The sequence below is a fragment of the Numenius arquata genome, chromosome 4 (assembly GCF_964106895.1).
Source record: "Numenius arquata chromosome 4, bNumArq3.hap1.1, whole genome shotgun sequence".
NCBI lineage: Eukaryota > Metazoa > Chordata > Aves > Charadriiformes > Scolopacidae > Numenius > Numenius arquata.
This window is the reverse complement of record NC_133579.1, coordinates 9,358,572-9,371,201: the sequence shown is the minus strand read 5'-3', so window position 1 is coordinate 9,371,201 and position 12,630 is coordinate 9,358,572. Positions and strand designations below refer to the sequence as shown.

The 12,630-nt window shown below is 39.1% G+C and overlaps 1 protein-coding gene across 1 annotated transcript in view; it reads right to left on the bottom strand.

Moving 5' to 3' along the window:
* NSMAF (neutral sphingomyelinase activation associated factor) overlaps positions 1–12,630 on the bottom strand; it is a 40,709-nt gene that overhangs the window by 16,429 nt on the left and 11,650 nt on the right. The window contains exons 4-13 of the mRNA XM_074146895.1: positions 12,252–12,319; positions 12,127–12,163; positions 8,070–8,120; positions 5,616–5,687; positions 5,191–5,238; positions 5,013–5,065; positions 4,366–4,495; positions 3,405–3,476; positions 2,445–2,553; positions 266–442 (exon numbers count right to left, since the gene is read on the bottom strand). Of these exons, the coding sequence (XP_074002996.1) occupies positions 266–442; positions 2,445–2,553; positions 3,405–3,476; positions 4,366–4,495; positions 5,013–5,065; positions 5,191–5,238; positions 5,616–5,687; positions 8,070–8,120; positions 12,127–12,163; positions 12,252–12,319 (817 nt within the window). The remainder of the gene's footprint in view (positions 1–265; positions 443–2,444; positions 2,554–3,404; positions 3,477–4,365; positions 4,496–5,012; positions 5,066–5,190; positions 5,239–5,615; positions 5,688–8,069; positions 8,121–12,126; positions 12,164–12,251; positions 12,320–12,630) is intronic.

Genomic DNA, 12,630 nt, shown 5'->3' with positions numbered 1-12,630 from the left:
CACAAGCCTTGCTAGCCTCTTCCTCTCAACTTGTGAAAGAACACCTGGATTCTACACGTTTCAATGCATCCAGTTTGTTCCATAAAAGGCCATTTTACTGGTTCTTTTGCATTTATTGGACTTGTGTCTGAATGTGCCTGAATGCTCAGGACTGCAGATTTTCAAAGTAACCAGGTGCACTTTGATGTACCATGAACTTTACACAGTGTAATCCTGCCCCCAAGATATTTCCTGCTGGACATAATACCTTTTTGTATACACGTACCTAATACTGAACTAGAGTAGTCCGCTATGATCCACGGAAATACAGGATACTGGGAGAGATCGTTGCAGCTCCTATCAGCCAGATTGTTGAGATGAAGAAGATACTGGTAGTTTGATATATGTCCTCGCTGCCATTGCAACATATAACTTTCAGCTGTATGCTCTGTTATATGATTTTCTAAAATAAAACAAAACATGAAGAGTTTTGAAGTTTGGAGCTCCACGCTCAAATTATACAGTGATTAACATCATGCAAGGTACCATAAAATAATTAAGCGCAAAGTTGTTTAAAAGACCAAGTCAGAATTAAGTGGTAACTTTACATTTCAATAGCAACCGTACTTTATACATTTTTTTAAGATCTATTCAAACAGGCCTAAATTACATTCAGCAAAAAATCATGCAGAAGGAGTGTTGAAACCACACACACGGAAACAATGGATGGGAAAGAACTCAAAGACTTATGGAGGTATAGAAAAATATTTGCAGACCATGAACAGCTCTCTTGGAAATCAGACAACCCTTAAGACTTCAAATTTCTAGAAATAAATAGTTCTGCTAGAGTCAAGAAAAAAAAAATTAAATACGTGTTCCTACTGGAGAACTAAGGATGCCCATTTGTGGAAAGAAATCACATTCGTATGCAAGTAGGATCCAGTTTCAGAACCACTGAAACAGAGAGACCAGAGGAAGATAAACAAAACTCAAGAAAGTAGGAATTATGCACCTGGAGCTTCTGTTTGAAGTATTAGGCAGGGGTTCAACAAATTCAAAACTGCACTACACTCTACTCAATAGCTATAATATAAAGGTACGCTGCTGGACAATAAAATGACATGGGACTATTGATATCATTCTGTCTCTCCATTTTAAAATGAAATTGAAGAGGTATCATCATTACCTTTGTCTGTCCTGCGAGTGGGAGGTTTACCAGGACAAATGAGTGGGTGGAGGAGTGGTTTTGCATGGAGGGGTGTTTTACTGGCTTTCGGGTTTGTTTTGGGTTTTTTTATTTGTTCCTTCCATTGATCTAGTCTACAGCACCTTGGCAAGTGCCTGAAATAGCAGAATTGAAGGACTGCAATCATGGCATGATAGCAAGAAACCACCCGAAGAGCCTCCAGTTATCCAGAAAGCAAAGTCTGAAGCAGAGTAACAGCATGCAGGCATTTCAATAACAGAGAAAGTCATGTCAGAATCTATTTCTTCTAAATCTAAAAGACTAAAACGATTCTTAGGGGAAGTGATCGCTCCTTTATGGCTTTTCCACTTTGCTTTGTGAAGTGGGGAAAACGTCAACTGATAGTTAGGCAAATTTCTTGAAACAGAACTAGAGCTCTAGTACAATAACAAAATAGTATAAAATTTACATAAACACTTTCAATATTGACGGTAAACATGAGCTTCAATGTTTCAGTTGTAGCAGCATTACAGACAAATTATTAGCTTTTTCTCTATGTTTTCCCAGGACACACACCAACCTGTCAGAGTTTCTGTTCATGATCTGCAAAAAATATGTATCACTTTTTCTAGAAATTAATGCATGCAAGATTTAATAGAAACGAGATTTTAACTGCTCCAGAATGTTAATTTCCACCAACCACTTGCTAATACTCAGGAGAGATCAGGTATTTGTGTGCGCACTGGAAATCCATTCATTATAGGAACTTTCTCAACAGGACTTTTACTTGGTCTTAACTGAGGGACAGGGGCATCCACCCTCAAGTCAGTCCAGATTCTTTCAGCAAAACACAATTTATCTTAAAAGCAAGGGGTAAATAAGCGAAAGTGTTTTGCGGGTTTTTTTTGTTTGTGAGTTGTTTTTTTTTTTTTTTTTTTTTTTGGAGGGGGGGAGTGTTTTTGTGTCTTGTTTTTGGTTTGGTTTTTTGTTTTTTGTTTTTTTTTTTTAAATGACAGTGCATATCAAGTTCCGAATAAAAGAATTAGTTTCACCTTAATAACGCTATCTCAGCTTTCATACTCAGCTCTTCGAACACAAACAGAATACATGCAACCTCACAACATTCATTCTGAACTTTACTTTCTTCTATCAAAATTTTTTAGGGCAAATACATCTGTTTATTCTTCTCATTCTTCCCACCAATCAACAGAGCAAAACTCAGGCAAAATTTCCGCTCACAAGGTACTATGGACTACATTAATAAATAAATACTGCAAACCTATATATGTTGCAATAAGGAAATAGAGCTCATCTCGATCTTGACAGTTGTAGAATTTCAAGTAGATGTCAGAACATAGATCATTTTCTGTGCAAAACACTTCAAGTCCCTTTAGAAGTTAAAGGGGAAGGGAAAGTAAATGAGAGTAATTACCATCAAGCTGTAATATTCATGTTTTTTTAACAGAATGTTCCAGTTACTAGTATCTAAAACTTAAGACTCTAAATTGGGTAGCACTTTTGCCCACAAACTCTAACATTTTGATCTTTCCTATTTCCAATCATAAAAGCATTCAGTTTACACCCAACTGAGCAAATACAAATTTATATGTGTCCATAGATTGGCTCTGTCTGGATTGATTAAGCACAAATAATAAACTTTTTTAGATGTCCTAAGTGAATGGAGTGATGAAAACTGTTAAATGGCTATTTAGTTTAAATGTGGTTTGAAACAAAAATTTTGTTCAAGACTGAAATTTGAGTGTACAACTGAGGTTCCACTGCAGCACTCCCCTCGTCCCTCAGTCACATACAGGGGGATGCATCACTCCACATCAATCTCCACCTGAACCAGTGATCGAGATCCCTCCGTGAATCAATCCAGAGAGAAAACACACCATGAAAGAGTAATTCATCCTCTCCCGAGACAGGTGTTTGAGATAAATGGAATGAATTGCTCCCTGGAGGTATTCCCTTCTCCCTTCCCCTACACTGACCGCTTATGAAAGAAATTCTTCATCCCTGACAGAGTTCACTCTTCCTGTTTTCATCTTTTTGACAACACAGGGAACTAAAACACTTAAAAACCAGAAAAGATCTTTGAGTGCTGTTCACTACTTAATCCCGAGTTTTTAAAAACATGTAGCTTTTACCTAACAATGCACACAGTTTCACCTGGTCATTTTGAGAAATGATATATACAGCAAGGCATTAAAAAAAAAATCAAAATATTTGAGCTTACCAGTGGCATTAAACCATGTCGTCTTTTATAGATGCGACGCACATTTTGCAGTGTTATTTGTACTACTGGTTTCTGTGGGGGGCGAGGGAGGGGGAAGAAAAGATGGAGATATTCCAGAAGGTATATGTTCTTCTACATTAACCTCTGCAGTCACTCTGAAGTTTCTCTTGAACAGAGATACTAGCAACATGAAAGCAATATCCATCCATGTCATTTTAGCAGTGGAACAGTGGTGCTAAGCAGTTACGTTAAAAAGAGGAAGCTTGTCTTTGCTGTTGGTTTAAGCAAAGCAGTTTAAGAATGAATACAGAATAGTGTATTATCACCCCAGTCTGTTGCCAGTTATGATAATCATGCAAGAGAGGAGCAGAACACAATAAACGACATTGAAACTAAGGAAGCCATTGGGCTGCTGGGCAAACTGTTTGCTAATGGTGCCACCCGGTGGACGGAAATTGAATGGCATGTTGTCATCTTCAGCTGTTAAAACACATTTTCTTTCCCTGGACATGCTTTTAGTGTATTAGAGGCCTCCTAAGACTAGCGCTGCCATTTCTGTGACAAAGTTCCAAAGCAGTAATCTGTCTGCGACATGCACTCAGTTTTCCTCTAGAGAAAGAAATGATCAGTTTAGTGAAAAACTTAGCTAAGATCTTCCATATATATAGTAAATGTATGTAAAAGTCTCACTTGGTAGGAACAGCAAAGGACATTTTGTGCTTTGTCAGCAGGAGGTCAACTTTAAGCAAGTTAGCACAGAATAAAGCCTCAGAAGTAGAGATACACTGAATGCAACAGAGAAGCAGAGATCAAAACTAAGGAGCTTCTGATTATTCAGTTAAGAGTCTTCTTGGAGACGTGCTCCATGTGCATTTAAGAGGAATAAATCAGAAAATGAAAACTGTCCGCTAGAGGGGCAGCGTGCTCAGAGCATATGCAAGACCATCCATGAGGCACTTACAGGATATCCATTAAGAGGCTGGAAGTACAAGTTAGCATCAGTAACACACACATGCCCTGGATTAGTCACCAGTGGTGTCACCATTTCTGCTTTACATTCCATATGCAGCGTTTCAGAAATGCTTTGAAATCTACAAGTGAAGAAAGGGAGTAAGTTCACCTCCAGTTCTTACTTATTTAGGTAGAGCTACCCTTAAATTCTTTAGAAAGGTTTTAGGTTAGCTTATAACCTTGGGATATCAGAATGGGGACTGCACTATTTTAGACATGAAGAAAGTTCTTTGTTGCGACCTCTACTTTAACAGGCAGGCCAGAAAGGAAAGCTGCTATCTTCTGCACCAGTCTCAGAGCAGTAAGCCAGCTGACTTCTCTATACAGAGCTTTATTTGGCATATACTGATGCCCAATTTGCAAGTAGTTCACGGATAAATGGAGCAGTTTGAAAAGATAAAAAAAGTAATACTTTCCTCCTCACAACACAGAATTTCCCCTTCTCCATTCCGGATGGTTCAGAATACTAAGACGGTAACTCCCTGAATTAGAGAACTTATGCCACCCCAAACAAGCACCTTTTAAGTACCAATGCAGTAGACTAATCAACCAACAAGCTGAAAATCATTTCCCAGTAGAAAGAGATTAGAAAGATACCTGTTTTTATCAAATGACGTCCTAGCCAAGCGCGATTGCAATATAGCAGTAATCTAATGTGGAAGTGGAAAAAAATTAATATGGTCTATGATTCAAATGCAATTAGAATTTTATTACTAAATAGTAATATCAGAATTTCATTATTAAACAGTGGTATCAGAAATAATCAGATACTTACCATGGCAGCTTGATCTCCCATCTTATCTAGACAAGAGGCCCTGTAAAGCTAAAGAACAATGAGCTTTCAGTGAAATAGCGGAGAGATCTCCCACACAGCTCAGAAGTCAATAAAAACTGGAGGGGCTTTAGCATTCTTGGTGACAGAGTACTAAAAGAGCTATTATTATTTCTTTTTATAGTAGGACATGTTAGTTCATTGCTACTGTCATGTTATTACTTTGTCTATATACTAACCACCCTGCATAGTAAAAGCTAATACGCGTTGCTTACAACAGCAGAAATAGATGCTGTTCAACTGCTACATTTTAAAAATAGATACTCCAATAATTTAACCTTGAGAATAAATATTTAAAGAAAGCTCTCCATTAAATATCAAAAAAGATGCTGTAATGAAGTGCGTAGTGATATTAAACAACCACATACCTGATGCAGAGTTTGCACAACGTCTCCTAGCTTCCCAGCAACATCCAGTTGGAATAAGTGTTCTGTTCTACCCTAAAACCAAAAGTACAAATTTACTACAAATGAGTTTAAAATAGTTAAAACTAGAATCAAAAGATTCTAAAACCTGGTCAAAGTGTGCTATCAAAGGTTGCAGTAGACCTGAAACATTCCAAAGGCAGATACTAATTTTTTTCTTTACAAACATATCTTCCCTGTGGTAAGCTCTTTGTGCAGTATTTAGTCTGTTATTTAATACAATGCAACAAAATAGCTTTGAAGTGAAAAAATTAATATAGTGTAAACATCAGTAAATGTAGAGCTAGTACCCGCTCTGTCTATTTTAATATCAGGTAAACACATGTAAATATAGAACTAGTAAACTACACTTTACATTTAAACAGCTACCGTATATCTTTTAGACAAAAGATACAAGACCATCAAAACTTTAAAGACTAGGCTATAAACGTTATCATTCTCTTCTACATAAGTAGTTTGATCTGAGAAGATCCCAAATCCAATCACAATCTGTTTTGACTAGCCATTTATAAAAATGTCACTAACACATCACCCAGCATATGTGGCATAATCATTTTCCCTGTACAAAGTTTTCCCAGCTTTCTTAAGCGTAGTTTCATAGCACGTATTTCTGGTTTTGACTTAACTATATTATAGGTATGCGCATGGATGAACTGACATTAACTCTTACACACAACTCAGATTTAGCAGAGGTGCTGGGATCCCTTGATGACCCCTGAATGTAGTGTAAAACTGTATCAACACATTTCTGTGTTGTTTTTTTTTTTGTTTGTTTGTTTTTTTAATTTCTCAGGCTAGACTTAAAAAAAAAACCCAAGTAATCAGTAAGACTACATCAAGACATTGATCAGTGGATATAATCGGATTAGTTTAAAATTGAAGAACACAAGACGTGGAAATCTAGATGATCTTCAGTGTAAAGTATGTGATCTGAGCAGAACTGACAGCAATCCAAGAGGAGAACACGCTTCAGGAAGCAAATAGAGCTGGAGTAAAGGGAGACAAGAAATTCAGCAGCAATTTAGATAAAAGCCTTGTAACATTTCACCCAGAGCACCACCTTCCTTCAACAGGGAAAGCATGGCTCTCAGGAATCCTAACGGATGGTCTACAGGGATTGCTTACAGCCAAACATAAAAGCTTTTGAGAGCAGGTCTCCCTGTACCTCTCCTGCCGTACACAAAGACAACAGATCAGCCTTTTGTAATTGATCTGAAACAATCAATCAATGCAAGACAGGGAAGATGAAATGTAGTACCAAATTCCAGCACTCCGTCTGGAACTGGCAACGATTCAAGCAGGAGATATTTAGCAGCAACAGGAAGAAATCTGAAATGACTGAAAGCAAACTAGATTTCTTGTTTTAATATGCAGAAACATAGCTGCACTTCTGTGGTAATGGTTAACTGTCAGGAACGTTTTAGGTATGAATGAATCTTGACTTAAGAGAAAATAAAGTGAAGCCTTCCAAACAGCCCTTTTTATTCTTTTCTTTTTCACCATGTTGGCAATGTGATATTTGTATGATACTTAATAAACTTTGTACACGGAGGCACAACAGAAAACACAAGGACTAGAAGAGAAAACAGATTCAACACATGAAGAATTAACAGCATAAAGCAAAAAACCAAAGAAAATTAAAAAAATAATAATAATAGTTTAGAGACAGATCTAATCACAAACCCAACACCAAAGCAGTTGTTGAGAGAAAAGAGCTCATGTCTTGCCTCTCTGCTGTTCGTTGCAAACTCATGAACTCCACCATGCTTGACATGTCTTACTTGAACAAATAAGTTGAGAAATATAACTCCGACTGTTTCAGTTCTTGGGCAAATATGGTGTTTAATGACTCTGCATTTTCATTTTGTGTTTCTGTCTTAACCCATCTTGCATTCCAGGTGAAAAACTTCTATTCCTTGAAGCCTCCAGGCTCAGAATCAGAGCAGACTCACCGCATCGGCAGAAAGCGGCCAGAAGCAAGCTCCGATTTCTGCGGTGAGCAGCCTTATGTGCCATTTCTTTGATCTGTGGAGCACTAGGCTGGGAAATATCAATTAGCAATCGCTCATCTCAGGTGTGAGCAGAACTGAGAAGAAGCCATTCAGGCAGGACTCGATGTCCACTGAATACCAGCTGCCAGCTCTGGCTGTTGAGCCCACAGAGCTGCTCATCAAGGCAAATAGCAAGTGTCAAGTCTGCAGCACGTCCTCCATGAAGTATCACAAACCCATTATGGAAAAATTCAGACACTTGTTTTACCAATATGCACAATTACCTTTTTTTTAAGCTTTACTGTCATATTCCCCAAGTGATAATTACCTTACTCGTACAGAATTGAGAGCATAGATCCTTACAAAAGAGTGGTTTACTAAGAATAGCGGAAAAATATATACTTACTCTTACTGTTTTATAGGGTGCAATAATGTTTCTTTCTTTAATGAGAAAAACCTGAAACAGTAAGAGATGTTACAGTTTCAGTCCTTAAAAAAAATAATAAAATAAAGCAGAAGTACTGATAAAGACAAAGCTAAGAACACTGTTTAAGCAAGCAAAACACTGGGTTGCAATATCCTGCTTCAGCTGCCCCAGAAAAACTTCAGAAAAACAATGACCTTTTATAGCAGCTAACGGCAAGGCGGGCAAGTGTCCAATTTAGTTCAGAGGCTTACTTATGCTGTTTATTAGTGGGGTTTTATTCTAATCATATGACCTTCCAGGAGTTGCAAGATTAAAGCCAACAAGCAACAGCCATCAGTCTAACCGTCTAACCCCACTCGATGGGAGAATCCTCCTCCTCTTTTCTCCTGGTGGCTCATGCCCTTAGGATTCTGACCTGATGGGAATTACCCCATAGGGGTAACTACTGTGCGAGCCTTGTCAAATGAACCCCTTCTTCCACTGCCAAACATTTTGCTTCCCGTTCCAACTGCTATGAACGCCAGATTTCCTCTCTCATCCAACAGTATGTTTTTGAACAGTTTTGTTTCTCTGATACTATTCTCAGATGCGAGAGGATCTTCCCTCCCCAAAAGCCATATGAAACCACTCTCCTCCTTCAGAACATTCTCTCAACTCCTGGAGAAAACCTTAACTGCTGTCACATTGGTTTGTAGATACTGCCTTGCTACTTGCTGTCTGAAAGACAACAAACCAGAAGCAGCATCATAGAATCATAGAATTGCCTGGGTTGGAAGGGACCCTTCAGACCATCTAGTCCAGCCATCAACCTAACACTGAAAAAACTCATCACTAAACCATGTCTCTAAGCACTATGTCTACCCATCTCTTAAATACTGCCAGGGATGGCGACTCAACCACTTCGCTCGGCAGCCCATTCCAATGCTTAATAACCCTTTCTGTGTAAAAATTTTTCCTAATATCCAACCTGAACCTTCCCTGGTGCAACTTGAGGACGTTTCCTCTTGTCCTATTGCCTGTGACTTGGGAGAAGAGACCAACACCCACCTCGCTACAACCTCCTTTCAGGGAGCTGTAGAGAGCTCTAAGGTCTCCCCTCAGCCTCCTTTTCTCCAGGCTGAACAACCCCAGCTCCCTCAGCCTCTCCTCATAAGACTGGTTCTTCAGACCCCTCACCAGCTTCATTGCCCTTCTCTGGACCCGCTCCAGCATCTCAGTGTCTTTCCTGTCATGAGGGGCCCAAAACTGGACACAGAACTCAATGTAACATTGAGTTACATTAAGCACATGAGCACTCAAGTAACTCATGGGTTTGATCTGTTTGTAGGGAGGCTCAAACTTCCTAAATCTCAGGCCCAAGTATAAGATCCAGGATCGGTTCTGAACTGCACAAAACACATTGGACTGTGCTACCAATTGTCTTCTCCTCCATGGCTTAAGAAACTTGGCATATCAAAAGGCCTCTTCCGATGCTTTGGTTTGCTTCCTACAGCTAGCACAATGCCTGTGGTTCCACACTCCAAGGCATTGTGGCAGTAGCCCACAACTAAGAGCAAATATTAAACTTGCAAAAGAACAGATGGTTGGCATGTACAGCCTTCCCACTAGCCGACAGCAGAGCCAACTGTCACCACACGACCATTCACAGCACCATCCAGCCAGAAGAAAGTGAGTGGTAACCTTGGAAGCTTATAAGCTCAGCATGCCTCTCTGAGCACTACATTAAAAAATAATGGCAATTAGTGCCTTCCATCTAACATCCATGTACAGATCTGAACCAGGCCATAGGAACCAGAGTAAGAGACACCTGCTTTACACTCAAATTGCTCTTCTGCGGGATAATTAAACATTTTTCTACTCTGAGACACCCAAATGAGAGGAAAAGGTAGACAATACCAGTAAAAAAAATAAATATGTAAGCAGAGCAAGAACTTCAGCATACTCTATTCACTTCCTATTTTGGAGGATTTTTCCCCAGGTTTATCTTGAGAAAAAATACTGAAATAATCTCTGATTATTATTTCCATTTGCTGTATTTTGTAGCCCTTAGTTTCTAAGTTGTCTGTTACACAAAGCAAAACTTCTTATACAGCTATGCATTAACAAAGTTTTTTGAGCGTGAAAAGGTGAAGATGTTTAAGATGTTCCAATTATTCACTATGTGCGGTTTCCTACAAGGCAGAAATCCTTCTTAGGAAAAATATATGTAATTAGATCATGATTTGGCATAAGTACAACTAGCGAGTACTTCACACTCAAAAGTCCCTATACCTTTTAAACAAAATACCACCATTTATCATGCCACCCAGCTGTTTCAGACTGTTTCCCCAGAGTCAGGATGACCGACAAGCTACACACAGGAGGGGAGGGGAATGGGGGGGGGGTGCTAACCACATTTGCCATTTTAAAAGATAATTCTCCTTTACTATCACAGAATCACAGAATGATATGGGGTTGGAAGGGACCTCTGGAGATCATCTAGTCCAACCCTCCTGCCAAAGCAGGTCCACGAGCAGGTTGCACAACAACGTGTCCAGGAGGGTTTTGAACATTTCCAGAGACGGAGAGTCCACCACCTCTCTGGGCAGCCTGTTCCAGGGCTCTGTCACCCTCAAAGCGGAGAAGTTCCTCCTCATGTTTAGATGGAACTTCTTATGTCCAAGTTTGTGCCCATTTCCTCTTGTCCTGTCACTGGGCACCACTGAAAAAAGACTGGCCCCATCCTCTTGACACCCACCCTTTAAGTATTTATAAGCATTGATCAGATCCCCCCTCAGTCTTCTCTTCTCCAGACTAAAAAGACCCAAGTCCCTCAGCCTTTCCTCATAAGAGAGATGCTCCAGGCCCCTCATCATCTTTGTAGTCCTCTGCTGTACCCTCTCCAGCAGTTGCCTGTCCTTCTTGAATTGGGGAACCCAGAACTGGACACAGTACTCCAGATGGGGCCCCACCAGGGCAGAGTAGAGGGGGAGGATAACCTCCCTTGACCTGCTGGTCACACTCTTCCTGATGCACCCCAGGATGCCATTGACCTTCTTGGCCACAAGGGCACATGATGCTTTTATAAACTTAAGATGCTTTGAGATGCTTTTATAATTTTTTGTTCTTCAGAACATACACTAATGATGATGGTGGAACAATTGCATGGAACAATTAGAAGTACCTTTTTAAGAAACACTCAATACACAAAAGAACTGCCAACACAAGAAACCTTGACCACACAATACTCTTCACAGAAGCAGTTTCAAGATGAAATTAAATATACTGATTACTTTAACAGTCCACAAACTTCTCCAGCATAGATAATATTAAATGCTTGAGTTTGTTTTTGACTGCAGCAGTACTTAACTGAGCAAGGCTATCAATTTTAGGTATTGTTAAAGACATATTTTACAAAGATGCTAGAATGTTTAAAAGGATATTTCCCACCTCATCTCTATTCCTTCCTGAAATGAAAACACGAACATTTTTTGGAAACTATCAGTTACAATTTACTAAAGCTTGAAGTACATTCCCTTGGTTAACATTAAGTATGAATATATCCAAGCTAATCACAACTCATCATTGAAAATTGAGCCCATATTTCAGGACAGCTACTGAAAATTATCTGGTGGACATACATCAGAATACAATGTTTTCACTAAGCTGAACTGCAAGGTCAAGATGGCTTTGTCATTACCACTACACACTGCAGAAAGTAGGAGAAAGCAATATAGCAAGATCAAAAAAAAGATTAATAACCAGTTTAATTTCAGTCTATTCTCCTTTTTCATTCCGTTCTAAAATTGCCCTAAGCTCCATTATAAAATGCACAGTGCAAAAAGTTCACTTTATCAAATTATTGACTTAATGAAGTCATTAACAGTTTGAAATTTCCAGCATCAACAGCTTCACATTAATGCTAAATTTTTGACATTAATTAGTTTTGTTTCCAGTTAACCCCCCCACCTTAAAACTCCAGCTCTGAGAAAGACACCATTAAAGAACATAACCTCACTCATTTATACATCAAGAATCTGTTACATGCTGGTCTTACCTGATTACATACAACAGAAATCCCTCCAGACGTATCCCTAAAATGTAAATAAGGTATTGACGAGATGAGCACTTCAGCTTTAAAAATAGTTAAACACATATATACCATAACTCAAATTCACATACCGTGTAAAAGGGTTATTTGCTTCATTGTCTTCTGGGGCTTTTATACTAACGCAGTCTCTCAGTGGTATCTGCAGCAAGTTATGAAAATCACAGAATCACAGAATCACAGAGGTTGGAAGGGACCTTTTAAGATCATCTAGTCCAACCAATGAAAAAAAAAAAAAAAAAACAAAACAAAAAAAAAACAACAAAACAAACAAACACAACACAAAAAAACAAAAACAAAAACCACCACACACGCAACCCACACACACACCACCACACCACCCAACACTAATCCATATTCCCAAGCACTATGTCAACTCCTCTCTTGAATACCTCCAGGGATGGTGCCTCAACCACCTCCCTGGGCAGCCCATTCCAATGCCTGACAACCCTT